The sequence below is a fragment of the Vipera berus genome (assembly GCF_964194415.1).
Source record: "Vipera berus genome assembly, chromosome: 5".
Classification (NCBI taxonomy): Eukaryota; Metazoa; Chordata; class Lepidosauria; order Squamata; family Viperidae; genus Vipera; species Vipera berus.
Window position 1 is genome coordinate 56,499,250 of NC_138207.1, and position 19,540 is coordinate 56,518,789.

At 35.6% G+C, this 19,540-nt stretch overlaps 1 protein-coding gene across 1 annotated transcript in view; it reads right to left on the reverse strand.

Annotated features, from left to right (window-relative positions):
• Positions 1 to 7,631: 7,631 nt before the first annotated feature.
• Positions 7,632 to 19,540, reverse strand: part of GFRA1 (GDNF family receptor alpha 1) — a 266,196-nt gene continuing 254,287 nt past the window's right edge. Inside the window, exons 8-9 of the mRNA XM_081328315.1 lie at positions 8,689 to 8,742; positions 7,632 to 8,092 (exon numbers count right to left, since the gene is read on the reverse strand). Of these exons, the coding sequence (XP_081184441.1) occupies positions 7,958 to 8,092; positions 8,689 to 8,742 (189 nt within the window). The 3' untranslated portion in view covers positions 7,632 to 7,957. The remainder of the gene's footprint in view (positions 8,093 to 8,688; positions 8,743 to 19,540) is intronic.

Sequence of the window (19,540 nt, forward strand, 5' to 3'; positions counted from 1 at the left end):
TTCACATCAGAATAGTAAAAGATGCACTTGTAGACTGCCTTCAACTGGAAATTAGGACAAATTTGTCTTTCAAACGAACCCTAAAAAAATGCCCTTATGTACTAGAGGTTATTCACAGTGTATTTCATGTTCTATAATCATATGGCATATGGTTTCAAAGAAATCCCATTAGACAGCCAGTGCTTTCTTAGATCTTCCAGGAAATCTCTGAAGGCATTTGGACTTTCTTCTGAGTGATATTGAATGGGTGGAAAAGAAAAAAAAAGAGTTAATATACAGAGATTACTATAAGACTCTCTCTCTCTAGTAAGGCAGGAATGATAATTCACAAAAAATCTTGAAGCCCCTTGCTTCATAGATGGATATGTGAATATTAAAGGAAAAAATGTAAAAAATCAGAATGTTGATTTGAGAATCAAATGAGAAAAAAATTAGCAATCATATACTTTTTGGATCTTTACCACTGTATTAAGCTACCTTCTGTCTGATCCTCAAACACTGAAAACAGAAACATTTGTGAAGAGTAGTTTAGAAATGGAATATTTTATTATTTTTGCCATTCTTTTTACATATAGCTTAGACAAAGCATAACATTTAGACAATTATTTTTGATATGGGATAGTCAGTTATTTCAATATCCTAGATGAAAATGTAACTTCATTGGTAAACAAATCTACTCTTAAATACTGCAGTATTCTGTACAGATGAATTAGGCTTCCTGTGAGATTATTTGTACATATGATGTAAACAATATCATACAATTTAGAGGTATAACAGCTGCACCTGCCATGTGAGCCCAAGAAAATGCATGTTTGGTTTAAGTGCTCTGACAGTTGCTATACATGTATCCATACATACTCTAGCATATTTTACCCTTTGAATCTGGATCTCTGCATTAATGTTGCTTTGATGCTCACTACTCTAGGAGTGTAATGGGCTGGACATATGAATAGTCCTGCATATTTAATTAAAATAATATATGTATGCCATTAATTCAACAGACAAAATAGGTGAAGACTTCTATTCTGATAAATTTTTGGAACAGGAACATCAAAGGTATTTCCAAGAAGAAATGTATTTTGGATGGCTGTGCTTGCCCATGGAATTTTACTAAGACGTCATAGCTCTGCATGTTTAACAACCTACTCATGTTTTCGAATACATCACCACTTTTTGTTTATCACAAAAAACATTAAAGTAGGGAAATAGTTGGATGAGACTATTTGGCAGCACTACAAGCTTTTGTCTGAAAACATCATTAGAATCAGAACCATCTGATTTGCACTACACAGATAGGAAATTAGTCAAAGCTGAAAAATGTTACTATTTGTACACTAGAGACAATTTCCCCCTACTACTCACCCTTTCATGCATCTGCATTTAGTGCAGAAATACATTTGATCTGTTGGTTTTCATGGCTTTTTGGTTAGTCACTGTGTTTGAAATGTATGAATTGTTTGGATATTGGAATTATTAAAAGGAAAAAGTCCAAGAGAATCGTGTTAGAAGTATACAGTGTAAGTGCCTGGTGCGTTAGGTCGTGTCCCTTTAATCCATCAGGTGCAGTAGGAAACTCATAGCATGGACAGACAAGGAAGAATGAGAAGATGCTTCTATTGTAGTTTAATCTTCTCCTGATATAGAAAATTCACTACAAGCAGTCCTAGGTTATATAACCTGTGGCCTAGGTAAATGAAAAATGGTGGCTGCCATGTTTGAGCATGCAGAATAGAACAGTGAAATGCTTGCAAGGGTGAAGGGTCCACAAACCAAACTCCAGAAAAATCCAATTACAAGTGAATGGCCTGTTTCTATTATCTGAGGACAACTACATTAGATACTAATTCTAATTTAAAATGGAGGACAATGCCTTTCTTCTAACTGCATTCAGCTAGAATTTGAAATATATTTAGGTGAAATTGCAACCAGTACCATTCTACTGGTTCTTCAGTTCTAAATACATCTATTGGAATGTGACTGAAGAGTGTCAATGAATATGGTCCCCAATTACAGTACTCAGAATTACTGTTTCTCATGATCTAGCTTTGCAGAGATATACTCATTCACTTTCAATCATCTGTTCGATATGTAGTCTCCCTTTCCATATATTCTATGAACACACAATGTTTTTTAAACAGATCATTGCCTCCAACATTTGATTTACTGCTACTGGATGGAAATATGAGCAGCAGCATTATTACAGTCCCTGCAAACCAATATTTGTTTCCCCACAGTCCTGCACTTTGTGAAAGAAAAATCTTGAAACTCATCATTACAGGCATAAACACAATCATTGCTAAAACAGGCGTATTGGACAGACAATAATAATTGCCAACAGATTTGTTTATAAGTCAGCCTAATAGACAGAAATACCCACAAGCCTTCGATATCCTTCATCATCAAACCACTTCTTCAGGATTCACCTTGATTAAAGATTTTCAGTGGAAGTTTAAGATAAGACATAGATCCATCATCATCAAGAAGGCAAATTAGGCTGTTCTTCAGGGTGAGAAGGGTTTTAAGAAAACCAATCATACCTAAGTACATGACCCAATTTTTCATCAGGCCATAGGAAATTCCATTTGACATATTAGGAAACAGTAACAAAGAAGGAATGCAGTTACTTAAAGCCATTAAAATAAGGCAAAGCTGCCCAGGGAAAAAAACCCTCATTTGTACTCATTGAAATTTGGCTGCTATTTTGAGGCAATATATTATTCTAAATGGCTGCATGACAAAAACCATCTTACCTATTGGCATCCAGCAGAGAAAAGATAAGAGGCTTCAGCTGCTATAGTCAGAAAAAAAAACTTTGGGAGGGAAGAACAGGAGATTTGTAAAATTTCAAAATAATTACTTCTCTCCTCCCATTTGAATCAATTTTAAAAAAAGGGTTACATCAGGCAAAGAGCCAAATGCCAATTGTATCTGGCAATAAAAAAGTAAAGATATAAAAGACCTACAAATTCTGAATGATGAAAAACATTGCTTCCATAGATTTCCTTTTTCCATTGACAATCATTTTTCTGAAACATAGACTGGGTTGATCTAATTATTATATTTTATTTAGGATTCTAATAGAAGCCTATTTTAAGTATTGCAAAAAAATATTTCTCATTATAAACCTAGACTTTGATTTCAGGTGATAAACCTGGGATAAAGGAAGACAGTAAATAACTGTTTTTTCCAGGCAAACAAAGCAGCAGCCTTGATCAGGGAAGCTTTAATAATATTTTAATAGGTTACAGCAAGATTAAATTTCTATTGCATAAAACCAATAAATATGTAGGAAATGAGAGGGGAAAAATACAATAGTGATTTTAAACAGGCAAAATCCAGTTAAGAACAAAACAAAAATGACCTTCTGAAGTCAGAAAGTATTTGAATGGGCCACTAATTGAAATGTCATAGAAGGAAGCAAGCTGTTAAGAGAAAGCAAATATTTAAAGATGAGAAATCCTTCACAGTCAGCTGGATTAATTTTCTGCCAAGTTCATCACAAGCAAATTTATTTGAGGTGATGTTATAGAAAATGGAGGGCTGGAATATGTTGCTTGGAATCTGAGAAATGCATAATGCAAGAGGGCAGATAATGATTGCTGAAAGCTAGACTCCAGTCTTATCAGAAACTAACTAATAAGCTTGTGCGGAAAACCCGTTCTGAAGGGCAAAACATAAATGCAGCATGGATAGGCATAAACAGAACAGCCCTGAAAAAACCTATAGTTACTGTACACTTTTCTGAATTCCCTACCTGATCTTAGGAAAAAAACCCAACATATTGGACATACATTCTCCCATATATTCTGAATAGGATCTTGCCCTTTAAAACCAGGTCCCTGAGCATCTACATCAGGGGTGCCAAACTGGCGGCCCATGGGCCGGATGTGTCATGCACATGCCATGGCCCCCCTGGCTCTGCAAAGGCAAAAAACGTCGCAATAAATCACGTGACGCGACTGTGTTTGACACCCGTGATCTACACACTAATTTGTTTAAAATTGCTTGCCCTAAAAATATATTCAGAACAGTTAATAGAAAATAGATAAGATGTGAGACATTCTAAAGTAAAGAAATATATTTCAAATTTTTGGGTGAATCTGATGTATTCTATTTCATAAGTGGCTGAAAAAATAACCAAGATCTTTTAAGATGTAGAGCTTTTTATATGCTTGAAGTGAGGAATCTTTTGTTGCCTTTCCCTTCCACAAAATGAGATTTTGCCATGAAAGAGAAGATTTTTGAGATATCCTAAACTTCACAGTAATTTAAGAGCTGGAAATTCATGTTGCACTATGAGAACTCAAGGGAAAAAAATAATATTTGGACTGCCTAGCACTTAGCATGCAGTTGGAGTAGGCAGAAATGGGCAAAGAAACAACAGAAACACAACTTACTTCAAACCAGTGATTGTGTTGACAAAGTCAAAGTCTAAAGTGACATTCTCAATGCCATACTTATTTTTTTAAAAAAGCTCTGCATTTATCCAGAGATAATAGCTTAAAACCTAATCTTTTTCTGTTTGCTTGTCTTACTAACAATTTAAGATGCAATCCTACTTCCACGTCCATGAGCATAAGCTCCATTTATTTAATGAGTAGATGTATATAAAATATATATAAAGGTAAAGGTTCCCCCGCACATGTGTGCTAGTCGTTTCCAACTCTAGGGGCCGGTGCTCATCTCCGTTTCAAAGCCAAAGAGCCAGTGCTTGTCCGAGGACGTCTCCGTGGTCATGTGGCTGGCAAGACTAGATGCCAAAGGCTGTAGTGGTCCCTATTTTTCTACTTGCATTTTTACATGCTTTCGAACTGCTAGGTTGGCAGAAGCTGGGACAAGTAACAGGCGCTTACTCTGCTACGCGGCACTCGGGATTCGACCCACCAAACTGCCGACCTTCTGATCGACAAGTTCAGCATCCTAACCCACTGAGCCACCGCGTCCCTTTAGAAAATATATAGAAAACTGCTAAACCTTAGTACTGAAGAAAATAGAAATAATATATCCTTATTGGGTTTGACATAACAGACATTGTTTCTGAATAATAATAATAATAATTTATTAAATGTATATGCTGCCACCAAGTCCTATATTTGATTTTAATATGCAGGGATTTTTTAGTGAAACAACTACTTAGGAATTTTTTGATGCTTTTAAAATCGAGGGCCAATTAAAACATAAGAGCTCAATAGCCTTCAATCTGAATTACATAGAAAAAAGCTGAGACTGGCTAATTTCAGGATGATGATTATCATAGCTGAACTTTTACATCAGTCAATACCTTTCCTCATATGAGCTGCAATTATATTTACTCCTTCCTTCCTTCCTTCCTTCCTTCCTTCCTTCCTTCCTTCCTTCCTTCCTTCCTTCCTTCCTTCCTGGAATAAATCTTTTTATCTTTAACAGACCAATCAGGGACAAGACCAAAACTCAAAATAATTGGATCAAAAGTGCTATTTCAAATAGAACTCTTTAAAGTAAACAATAGCGATTCAGATCTTGCATCCCATTTCTCACCAATTTAAATTTCAAAAAATGTATAGTTGGTTGCAACTGCACAGCATTGTACAATTCAAATTACATCATTTAGATGCAAACCACTGATAACCCTGATTGTATTTTTGCATCTAAGGCATCAGATTTTACTGCCATACATTGTGCAAGATAATGTAAGCATGTCTATTCTATCCTTGTCTTTCAAATTATAAGAAGCTAACATCATATAATATCTCGATTGTGTTAAACAAGAGAACTCTAGGCTTAAATGAAGTTTCCTTCCTTTTACAAAGATTCTTGTGTGTCATTTCAATCTCGTTGTTATCTCAGAATTATTGTAGACCCTTTTCATCAACTTCAGGGCCGTGGAATTTTTTTTTAAGCTACATTGTATTGTAAAAAGTGGCTACTGCCATCATTACCCATGCCATTGTATTAAATATAGTTTAGATGATTTAACATAATATGGAATGCCTTCAACAAATATCAGCTAGAATCACAACAAGAAGCCCCATACATGAACATGGCATACACAAAATTATATATTACCATGGTCACATACATTTTTATTGGAAAATGGTACATATTAAATATTACCTATTAAAAAACTATACCAGGTCAGAAATTATTTTACCACATGAAATAATACTTGGTGAGGAGAATTTGTGTTTGTGTGTGCATGAGTATAGTGCCCAGAAGGAAAGTTGAAAACATCTGGATGAGCATTACTGGGGCTTTAGATAGTTTTGATCAATTCTTAAAACTGGTTTAGCAACAAGTGTATCGGATTCAACTTATAGTATTGTTCTGGTTCTAGTACAATGTACTTTAATTTAATTTCATTCTTTGTGCACGTACTCCTGTTCAGAGGTTTAAATGCTTACCAAAGCTGACATATTTGCATGTTCAAAAATAAGTGGCTAGGAAACTTCACATACAGGAAACTATTATGATCTGTCGAATGCTACATGTTCACATCTTTATTGGATGCATCTCTGAAAATATGGAAACATGTTACAGCCTTCTACCTGTGCTTAAGGTTTTCTGTATTGGGTCAAGAAATTAAAAGCAAACAATTATACTGTATCTTTATCTAAGAATAAACATTAGTAGATAATCCTGTTTTTTTTAAAATAATCAAAATTCAATACCTTTTACTCAATCACCAATTAAATGATTAAACTTTATAATTACAGAAAGAAGATCAACAATACTAAAGTTGAAACTCTTTAACAAAAGCAGGTTTCTATTTTTTTTAAAATATATCCTCAGAAAGATAAACAAATTTTGGATTACTGCAATATTCACAACAGTTGCTTCTTCTTAATGTAGTTTTTAAAATAACTTTTATTAAGGCTAAATTAGCATAACCACAAAAATAAAAGTAGCATTAGAAAGTTTCATATTATTTTATATTTCTGCAGAAGTTTTGAAGAAAATATGTGTATTATACTGCTATGATTTACAATGGCTTCTCAGTTTAGACTGCAAAACTACATACATATACAAACATAGAAGAGAATGCTAAAACAGCAAAATACTGGTAGCCAAACATGAATAAGTTAAATATAAAAAAACCTTTCAGGAAGACGTTCATAGCATGTCAAAAGCCTGATCCACAATCACCTCAAAATATGTTTAACTTACTGTTTTTCAGCCCAAATCTGACAAGAGGCAATTTATGTAGGGTTTTGTTGCCTGGTCTACAACCTCTTATGTACAAAGGGAGCAATAAAAAAATTGTAATATGGTCCAGTATCTAGGCTTTCAATACATACATTTCAAACATTTCTAAATAGGGTCCCAATCTATCAGGAATAAACATACTATTAAATTATTAACCATTCTGGCAATGTTTCCAAGTTATTGGAAACCATGATTTGTCCCCAGATTCTATCTGAGTAACTCTGAAATAACTGAAACCTACAATCACCATATGATGGTGTACAGTAGACCTCATTCGTTTTAATGGGTTTTGCAAAGGAAAAAATCCTGGGTGACAAATACAAAAAAAATAATCAGAACTTTAAGAGTCTGGTTTATTTCTTCTTGGTCCAAGTGAAAACAAGAGGAAAAAACGAGAGAAAAGAATAAAACTTGAATGGCCTACATGCAAATTATTTGTCTCTTTTCAAACACTGCCTGTTCAAAATACTACTCTGTTTGGAATGTGAATATCGCATCTAGTATATGCAAAGCTTCTAAGTACCTTTCCTTGAAAATAGAAAATAACAATAACAATATAATATGATGATAATGACAACACCATTGATCCAGACCTATAGTTTTTAGCAGAGCGTTTCAACTTAATTCCTAGAACTGTAACTTTCAATCAACAACAGATGAGGATAGAGGACAGACAGATCAATTTCTTTCTTTCTTTTTTCTTTGCTTTTCCTTTCCTTTCTTTTTATGGGTCCTTTTGTTAAAGCAGATACAAGGTTTCTTCTGAACGTGGGCATCAACAGAATGAGAATGCAATCACCAACAGCAAAAGAAGCGTGCTTGACCTGACACTCACATGGAGAGAAGATGAATGATCAGAAGACATGTGACTAGTGGAGCCTCCTGCCACACTTTCCTTCCCAATTGCATTCTGCAAAACAGAAAAACTTCCTTCAATTGCCACTTTGTATTAGAACCTCCTAGCATATTTTACTGTTCTCGTCATTCATACTACATTCTCAGGTCAGTATTCTGTCAGCCACAAATTCTGATCTGCTATGTTTAAAGGTCTTACAAAGAGCCATGTGATTACATGTTCTTCCCAATTACGAGCTAATTACATTGCACAGATCAAGGGCAATTACCATGTGACCTACAAAATCATAGTCTGCTTAAGAATTAAAATATAATTACCATGGTTGAAGGTGAAGAGCTATTCTGGCAGGAATACACCCACCCCTCCTCAATATATATCTCCATGTAAAAATAATTGAAATTATTTCCAATGACTTGAACAGATGTACCTCAAAAATTAGACCATAAATACAGCTGAAATCACTATGCCAATAGGACCTTACCCTACCAAACCAAAGAATGAGGAATGGAATTTACAACCCCAGACTTGGAATAGGAAATTTCTGCTCAAAATAATGAATTGGTTTGAAATTTTTAGAACGAATATTCTGTTACTATTCAGCATTATAATTGTGTCAGAAATAATTGCTGCAATAAAGTGCAAGAACTTACCCCGGTCACACAGGGCTCCGTTATTATAGATTCATTGAAACTCTGCTTCGGTCCCTGTAGAAAAATGAAAACATTACTACAGGTCTCTGTTTTGCCCCCAGTATTGGTGGAATACATCACGGAGCTGCATTAAAAGTTAAGTAACCATTTTAAAACCAAAACCATTCCCATAAGTTAAATAAACATTTCCAATCCATTTATCAGGAATAGCGACATACATACAGTATAGAATTATTATAAAGATTGTCTTCTCATTGTATCTGCCTGTACAATTACATGTCTGTCCTTTAATAAATTAAATTATTGGTTAATCTTACCACTGTTCCATTTGGAAAAAAGGATGCAATTTTCTTTCATACAATTACTAACTGAACAAAAATACATGGCAATACATTCTGTTTAAAATTAAAATTTGAGATTTTGGCCACAAATCACAAAGCAAAAAATAACAAAAATATGGCAAAATGTTATAGCTAATGTTACATATATATAGTCCTTGACTTATAAAGGTAAAGGTTCCCCCACACATGCGTGCTAGTTGTTTCTGACTCTAGGGGCTGTTTCATCTCCGTTTCAAAGCTGAAGAGCCAGCGCTTGTCCGAGGACGTCTCCGTGGTCATGTGGCCAGCATGACTAGACACCAAAGGCGCACGGAATGGTGTTACCTTCCCACCGTAGTGGTCCCTATTTTTCTACTTGCATTTTTACGTGCTTTTGAACTGCTAGGTTGGCAGAAGCTGGGACGAGTAACAGGCGCTCACTCTGTTACGCGGCACTAGGGATTCGACTCGCCAAACTGCCGACCTTCTGATCGACAAGCTCAGCATCTTAACCCACTGAGCCACTGTGTCCCTTAACTTATGACTGGTTGTTAATGATCATTCAAAATTATGATGGTCTCAGAGAGGATGTTTTACAACCCATAAAGCAGTTCCAGCTGTCATAAAATGTTGTCCTCCTCCAATCACATGTCTACATTGTGGACGTTTGGCAACTGGCTTGAATTTACAACATGTTGCCAAGTGCCCTGTGATCATGTGATCACCATTTGCAGTCTTCTCTGCCAGCTTCCCCAAAAAGTCAATTGGGAAGCTGAAAGGAAGTTTCCAAGTGGAGTGGACAGAGGGGAATTGAAATCCTTCTGCAAGTTGAAATCTGTTTTTTGGTTTTTTGGGGGTCTCAAAAAAAAAGCCTGGTGTCTCACTTAATGATCACTTTGCTCAATGACCATGTTTCTGGTCCCACAATTGTAGTCATATGGTCAAGGTCTATCTATATGTTATCTAACAACCGTCAAAATAGCATTGGTAAATATAGGAGTCTAATGATAAATTTGACATATGAAGGATGGTTCCTTGGAAGAATAATCCTAATAGCTTTTTAGCTCTTTTTATTCCAATCATATAATTTAGAAGTATTGCTTGGGCTAAAGGAACACCACTATATCACTGTGCTTTCTGAAACATCACTCTATGAGATCACCCTCTGGCCTTCTGCCATTTAGATTGGTAAATAAGCTCTTCTTACTTGCTTGTTTTTTAAAAAATTATTTTTAAGACAAAAAAAGGGAAATATCATAATAGCTAGGAGATTCTACGGTGTTTTCTTTTGCTAGACAGCTAAGCTCATTTTATTCCCCTACAGTGCATCACATATTGCACAATTTCTTTTCCATGATTTTTTTTGTTTGTTTGGGGCCTTGGGATAGGCTATTTTTTCATTTACAGAAATTCTTGCTTCATTTTTTCTCCTGGTAGTAGTACATTTCATAGGTAACCTTATGAACTAATCTGATCCTAAAATTTACTGAAGGACTTTGGGTATTTCCAATTCTTGCTCCAAGATAATAATTAGAATCCTTACTCCCAGTGTTCCTACGTCAGATGGTAGGTTATTAATGATATGGCTTTTTCAGAACCTTTATTAGGAAGACCGCATAATACTATTTAGTTGATAAAAGTCTGTGTGGTAGCACAATGTTTAGAATGCAGAATTGCTGGCTGCTTCTGCTGACTGCTGAGAGTTTGATTCTCACGGGCTGAAGGTTGACTATTGCTATTTTGCTACATAAAATGAATATATTAATAAATATATTAGTATTTCTAGCATATTTTAATATTAAGCATATTTCTAGATTATTTGCTTATACCAATGTTAGAGAACCAGGTGGTGACATGTTTTGTTTTTTTTGATGCTGTGCTATAGCATTCCTTTTTACATCACATTGAATTTTTTTTATTTTGGATATTTTAGTCTTTATTGTTTAAACCTTGGCTGCATTTAGTTATATTCCATCAAATGATCTGGTTAGAGCTTTGCAGTATTAATTGAGTGGCACTAAATCAACTAACCAGATAGATCAAGTGTCCTTTTATTAACAGAATTAAGTAACTGCTATGGTATTTAGTTTCAGATATAAAAAAGACTTAAGGATATTGGCATATGAATGAATGAACCTTTATTGTCAAAGTACAACCATGTATACATTGAGATTGACTGATCCTCCCTTCGTGCCCCCACCCCCACTTACAGTGACAACAAACCCTCCATCTTATTACACCATGTGAGCTAATTGTACAACATACTGGCCTCGCAAGTCAATTATGCATAAAGTTTATAAAATTATTTCCCGTTCAAAAGCCTAACAGCCCATGGATAAAAGCTGTTCTTCAGCCTGTTGGTACTGCTGGCCATACTCCTATATCTCCTACCTGATGGTAGGAGAGTAAAGAGATACCGTCCAGGGTGTGAGTCGTCCCTGAGAATTTTCCTCACTCTTCCAAGGCAGCGAGTCCTGGCGATGTCATCCAGTGGTGTCAGGGGACAGCTCACAATGTCTTGTGCTGTGCTCACCACCCTCTGTAATGCCTTCCTATCCGTGGCTGTCAGACCAGCATACCAAACCACAATACCATACGAGAGGACACTCTCTATAGTAGACCGGTAAAAGAGGGTCATAAGCTGTTGTTCTACCCTGTTCTTCCGCAAGACCCTGAGAAAGTGAAGCCTCTGTTGGGCCTTTCTGGCCACCTGGGTTGTATTATCTTTCCAGGTAAGATCTTTGCAGAGGTACACTCCCAGAAATTTAAAGGAGGAAACTCTCTCCACACAGTCCTCCCCGATGTAAAGTGGGGCAGGTTCCTCCTTTTTCTTCCAGAAGTCTAGCACCATCTCTTTCGTCTTGCCGATGTTCAGGTGCAAGTAGTTGTTGCAACACCATATGGATAGTTTTTGTACCTCCGCCCTGTATGCTGTCTCATCCCCACCTGTAATAAGACCCACCACGGTAGTATCATCTGCAAACTTAATTATCGCAGTAGATGGGTCGGATGATACACAGTCATATGTGTACAAAGAGTACAGGTAGGGGCTAAGCACGTAGCCCTGTGGCAAGCCAGTGCAAAGCTTCAGGGGGGTAAGCAATGGAAGTTTTTAAGGAAAGGGCTGGGGCAAAAGCCCCTATATAAGAAAATGGTTACTTTTCAGTCTACAATAACAATGATCTCAACAAAACCAGTAAAGTATTTTTTTCTATAAATAATATCACTTAGATAAAGAACACAAAGACACATCCTAATCTCTTTATTTCCTGAACATTTTCCGATAGGGGAAAAAGTTAGCTTCTAAACTAAGACGTTACATGCCAAGCTTCAATTGGACATTTTACTGCTGACTTACAAAACTACAAAAAGCACTTATAATGGAAAAGCTGGCAATGACTGTTATACTAAAAGGTATCAGCCTATCCCTAAATCACAAGTAATAGGGAAAAGTATAAAAGAGAATATATAATAACCAGAAATTCTATACTAGAGGTAAAATCTTTTACATTTTTTTGCTCCAATTATAGGAGATCCTGGAGAAAGAACCTGAAATGTTTCTAGTTCAAAGAAAAATAAGCATTCACATATATGGCTTTGCATATTAAGCAAATTCACTCAAGTGCTGATTAAAAGACATACATACATTCATTCACAGCAGATACAGAACATAAAGAATTTCACAAGTAATTACATATTACATACATACATACATACATAAATACATACATACATACAAGAGCCAGTGTAGGTAGTGATTACAACACAAACTAGGAACAGTGAGACTTAGATTTAGTCCTTTCTTAGGTGCAGAAGTTGGCTAGGTGAGTTTGGGTCAGGCAACTATTTCTCAACCTACATTGCATACCCCAAAAGCATCAATTTACCAATCTATTCTAGACTAGTCTGGTGGAATACTGGTAGTCCTTAACTAACAACCACAATTGAGTCTTAAATTTCTGTTACTAAGTTAGACATTTGTTAAGTGTGTTTTGTTCCATTTCCTTGCCACAGTTGTTAAGTGAATCACTGTAGTTGTTAAGTTAGTAACATGGTTATCAAGTGAATCTGGCTTCCCCCATTGACTGCTTGCCAGAAGGCCACAAAAGGGGTTCACATAACTCTGGGATGCCGCCACCGTCATAAATATGAGTCAGTTTCCAAGCCTCTGAATTTTGATCACATGACCATGGGACTGCTGCAATGGTCTTAAGTGTGGAAAAACAGTCATACGTCACTTTTGTGAACTCTGAAAGGTCACTAAATGGACTGTTGTAAGTCGAGGACTACCTGTACAGTCCATGGCTTTCATCCTGCAGTGACTTGATTAGGACTAACAATAATTATATATATGCAAGCACAAAGAGAGTGAGGACAGGGGAAGAGAGACTGAAATTGTAATTACTCAGATGAAAGTAAGATTATTTTTCACATTTATATGCTGATATTTAATTTTGATATTTATATATTTACTCAAAATATAAGTATTTGGGGCAGGATTTTTTTTAAAAAAGATTTACTACTGAGATAGGCTATCCCACAGGGCCTTGGAATTTGTTGTGAATGGAGAGCCATCATAATTTTGGGTAATGTATTTCTGCTGGGATTATTCTGCTGGTACATCATATATTTATGTTGAAAAAAAGTCTGAGTTCTGGGGTTGGAACGTATGTAGAAGTTCATAAAATTATTACATTACAATTCACAGGCATATCATTTATTAAACAAAGAAGAACCAACATAAAATGTGAGAATAGGTGAGGACGGTGAGTTGAATATTCTTTCTTATAATTGCTCCATACATTTCTGGCAGCACACATAATGTCAACCCCACCAGATGGACCACACCAGGAAACCAACTCCACAGGAATCCCAAAGCCACTTTTACTGAGATTGGCTATAAGTACAGAATCTTGCAGATCTGATTGTGCTTACCGCATCCTTTTCTAATACTCCTGTGAATTAGGGAGATATCTAAGCCCCTTCCACATATTTTTGTGTCTGTTGTGAATTTAAGATTGGTTACAGAACTATTTTCTTCACATAGCAATAGGCTTGCCAGGAATGTTTTAGTTGTAGGTGAAATTATTATTTCATGTACTGTAAGAAGTACACTTAGGAGCATTTTATGACAATGATGTTTTCTGAAGCTCTGGGTGTTTTCTACCCAGTCAGCCAGGAAAAAAAGACTATTAGATGATTCCTGTTCTTCCAGATTTCATGCATTTCTATGTACTCAGTGGTTCTAACTAAGTGATTGGTCATCTCTTGCTGGTTACCTACAGCTTAGCTTGACAAAGAGCCATCACATGTTATGCAAAGACAAAAACGAGATGAGTGGCCATACAGGTAAATACAATAATAAAATAACAAGAAATGAGTTATGGTCTTCTAATTGTTTGAACTGCTTCTTTCATCTTTCAGAAGTGGATTATGAATTAGTGACAGTAATGAGATAACAGTTTCACTCAAAAATGAGATTTTTTTTAAAGCTTCAGTTTTCAAATTGTATAATTAAGCCAGTAAAGATCAGGATCACTAGAATATACCCCCCACCAAAAAAAAATCCTGAAAGAACAATGAAAAAAGCAATCAAGTGTTGTTAAAATTGGTAATTTTCAAAGACCCACTACAATGTGCCTGAAAGCAGCCTTTCTGGTTTCTGCATTGTCAAGGGGAAAAGAGAAAATCCAAAAATATTAGCAGAAGATATGCTGATAAGGAATTTGGGACAGTCCATAAATCTAAGGGTGACTACATTACTAAAATTTGCGAATAAATGTATAGATAATCAGTGATTTCTATTTATTTGACTAGTAGTCTCTCCAAATTTTTAGCACAGGCATTACTAAATGGCTGAAAATAGTAAAAGGTAACAGCTTCACACTGATTGATCAGGATTCATTTCGTAATGTGAAATCTAGTTACAAATCCTCTGAAAGCTGTTTTTCCCCATCTTTTAATTAAAAGTTTTTACATTAAAAAACAAATTGCTTCCTGGATTGAAAATGGTAATGCCTTATATATAGTCACTATAGTGAATGTATAATTAAAGTATTATGAAATAAAATCAAACAATCAAAGCTTAATTCCCTTAAAACTCTTCAATGTTGTTAAACAATGGAAACAAAGCAATAACTTTGTTAATGCAATTCAGAAAGTGCATTTATTAGGCTCTATCTTCACAGTACTGAATTACAATTATTTTAGAGCAAAAGATGCAGTAAGGTCAGGAATACATAGGAATAAAAAAACCCCCAATAAATACAACATTGTAAATAAATATGCAAACTTGTTGGTAAACTAGCAATTTCAAGAGGGCAAGAAATATGCACATTTTAACCCAAAGGTCTGATGCAGAGACCTTCTGTTAAAATGCAACTGATCCTCTAGTCTAGAAGAATTGGAGAAGCAAGAAGAGTTCAGAGAATTGAAAGCATTGCTGTAACATATTCTTCTGAATGAATTTTCTTACTATAACTTACACTGTGCTGTCCCATAATCTTCTGTATAGTACTGTAGATCACAACCTACTACTTGATAAGATAGAAAAATGTGGGTTATACAGCATCATCCCCAGATGGATTCATAGCTGGCTGACCAGCTGTACTCAGCGTGTGATCCTCAATGGAACTGCATCTACCTGGAGGGAAGTGTGTAGTGGGGTGCCCCAGGGCTCAGTTCTAGGCCCAGTGCTCATCAACATCTTCATCAACGATTTGGATGAAGGGATAGATGGGGAAACTCATCAAATTTGCAGACAACACCAAGCTGGCAGGAATAGCCAACACTCCAGAAGACAGGCTTAAGATATAGGAGGATCTGGACAGACTTGAACACTGGGCGCTATCTAACAAAATGAAATTCAATGGTGGAAAAAGTAAGGTTCTACATTTAGGCAAGAAAAGCGAAATGTACAGGTACAGTATAGGTAGTACCTTGCTCAATAGTATTAACTGTGAGAGGATCTTGGAGTCCTAGTGACAATCACTTAAATATGAGCCAGCAGTGTGCTGCAGCTGCCAAAAAAGCCAACACAGTGCTAGGCTGCATTAATAGAGGGATAGAATCAAGATCACGTGAAGTATTAATACCACTTTACAATGCCTTGGTAAGGCCACACTTGGAATACTGCATCCAGTTTTGGTCACCACGATGTAAAAAAGATGTCCATGGGGTCGCGATGGGTTGGACACGACTTTGCAGCTAACAACAACAACAGTCATAACAATAAAATGGGAACAGTAGATTCATAGAAGGCCATCTGCTCTGTTGTTTTGATTAGTATAATTAAAAATACAGGTCTAAAATAATAGACAGCATGGAGATTGTTTTTTCTTTCAGTTGGAGTGAAAGAGGGAAATTTAGTTTAGCCCAATCCACATGCAATAAACCCAGTCTGAATTGCACTCACTGAAGCAGTAGGCGTGAGCTTAAATGGACTCCAGAAGATGGTAGAGGACAGGAAGGCCTGGAGGAACGTTGTCCATGGGGTCGCGATGGGTCGGACATGACTTCGCAGCTAACAACAACAATTGCTTAGTTCCCTTCATGTAGATGTAGTTTCATTAAGGACTACACATTGAGTACGGTTTGTCAGCCAGTTAGAAATCCATCTGGTGATGATGCTGCCTATTCCACATTTTTCTAGCTTACCAGGTTGTGGTAAGTAGGTTGTGGTCTATTTTATCAAATGCCTTACTGAAATCCAAGCATATTATGTCCACAGCATTTTGCTGGTCCACTAATTTGTAATTTGTAAACACTTGTTCATATCAGAAAAAAATGTAGACTGTATATAGGAGATGATTTCTGCTTCAGGTGCACTAAATTAGAGCCTTTATTAATTCTTCAATGATTGGGGAAAAATAATTTTTTAAAAACCCTGAAAAATGATTTTGTTATATATGCAGATTGTTGTACATCACTCAGAGTTGCTTTCTGTGAGATAGGAGATTACATAAATTTGATTACAAAACAAAATAATGGGTTGAATAATGGATCAGAGTCTCTGTCCAGATTTTCCAGAATTCGATGTTAGCAATATTCAAAAGGTTTTGAAATTGTGCTTACCTGAATTAAAAACTCCCCAATTTGAGTAAAATAAACCTGATTATTTTGAGTGTCTTGTATTTAAAAGTGGAATTTGAATTATTCTGGAGACATTTTGAGTTGAGAACAATTCTAAATTACTGAAACAGCTTACTTTAACTATGGAATAGCTGTTCCACACCAAATTCTCAAATTTTGCACTATATAAAATTAAAAGCATTTCCAATTAGAATGTTCTTCATACAACTTATAATTTGAACATCAATTTTCCTCAAATATGGGGCAAAATTTTCTCATGATAATTGAACAAGAATAACAACTATAACAAGATCATGTTTTGTTTTGGTGGTTTTAATGTCATGAGTTTTTAATAGCAGCTTTATATGGAAATTCAGTAAGTCATGATATTGTGCCCGCCAGTACTAAAGGCACAGTTACAGTAGGAGACTGAAAGGTTAGCAACCACACTATATAAAAATGTTAAATACCCAAAGTACACATATATTTTTTTCCTTCAGTCACCCTTTGTATCTTGACATATTCATAGCCAATGATGCTATATAATTCTATGGGGTTTTTTTGTTTTGATTAAAAAGATTTACTAAATACCCAACATGTTTTCTTAGCAGTAGAACACAAACAATAAACAGAAAAATGCATCTGAGTGCAAAAATGTAATCAGTTTAACACTTCTGCTTTTACTAAGCACCAGCGGCATCCATCAGACTTGTCAGCAGTATATTCATATTTGTCCAGCAATACATTACAATGTACACTGCATTCAACTGGAAAAACAAGTCAACTGTATATCAGGTGCAACGACCAATAAAAGAGAATTTGATTCAGAATAAAACAATCCTGAATTCAGAGCCACAAGGGCTAAGCAGAATGCTTTTTAAGCTATGAAAACCACTCACCTCAGTTTTTCAGTACTGAAAAGATCTGATCTCCCTTGGATACTGAAAGAGTTCATTTGCAAGTCCATAACTGGAGCATGAAAATTGCATGTGGTCAATTTATCTAAGAGCGTATCTACCTGCAAACTTACTTGGAACTAATTCCTTTTGAAATCTACTATTTATGACTTGTTTTGAAGTAATGTATTAAAAAAGCTGGGTTATAAGAATGCTGCGTAAGTCCCAAGAGTCATGTTTATTCAAAAGTATCTCACTTATTTCAGTGTGGCTGACTTCAAAATAAGTATGCTTACAATTGTAGCCTTTCTTGGAAATAAAAACACACACACAGAGACACACACGCGCGCACACACACACACACACACACACAAACACACTGATTAATTTACAAGTCAAACTAACTCGAGATCTTGCTGGCCTTCATAGTAGCATGTTTACATTAGTTTTGACTTACACATAAAAGTAATGCAGAATCTCTTTAATCACCAAGCAGCAACTCAAGACTGTTGTGCTACTTTAAACTAACAGCTGTTTTCTTATTTTCCTTCTTTTGTCCACTGTTCTGCTTGCTATGGCAACAGGGGATCAACGCCTACAATGTAAAGTCAGTTACAATTCAACTGGGAAATCCGTTTTTTTAACTTTAATTTTTACCTTACTTAAATAGCTAACACTGAATTCATTTAGACTTTCAAAAATAACAGGTACTTTTGAATTATTTTCATACCTCCCAAATGTTGTCAGCTATCTCTTCAACAGGACAAAATACAAGGTACTACTACTACTACTACTACTACTACTACTACTACTAAAGATTCAGCTTCAAAACCTTTTGGTATTTAGTGTTTTCCAAGGGATTCAAGAATTCAACAACTGTAATCACTGGTGATGCTGGTAGTAACAGGAGCATCTAATGTGATTATTATCCTCACTAGTATGGTTAAAAGATCAAAGATAAAGGCTGATCCACATGACGAAGAGCAGACCAACTCAAATGGAAAGAATTCCAAAATCAACCCTGGAAGAAAATAATGATAAATCAATTCTATGTTGTTGTCAAGAAAATTATTTGGACATAATTGAAACATTTAGGCAAGTTTGGAAGCCAAAAGATGAGACGCTCCAGAATTCTCTGAGATCATAAGATTCTCCTTATTGAAAAAAAATTTCTGAAATTTCACAATGTGATCTGGAGGTAATGACCAGACCAAAATAACCTTTGAACTGTTTAAAGCTCCAGGAGAAGAGGCATTTACAATGCTAACATCTTTATATCAACCTATAGTGTAGCAGAGATACTGAGATATTTTGCTCATTCTATCTACAAAAAAGTTGGGAAATGCAAAAGAAAATGCAACATTACTGAAATGCAATATGCAAAATTTTAGAATCAGAGAGAAGGAAGTCAGTTAGAAAAGTATGGAAGATTATTTTGAATATATGATTATTTCTGTGAGACTACTATATGAACAGACATGAAAAGACTAAAATAGCTACAACAGAGGAATGATGGGTAAAGATGAAGAACTAGTAGAAATGGCAAAATTAACCTGTTTGATTAGA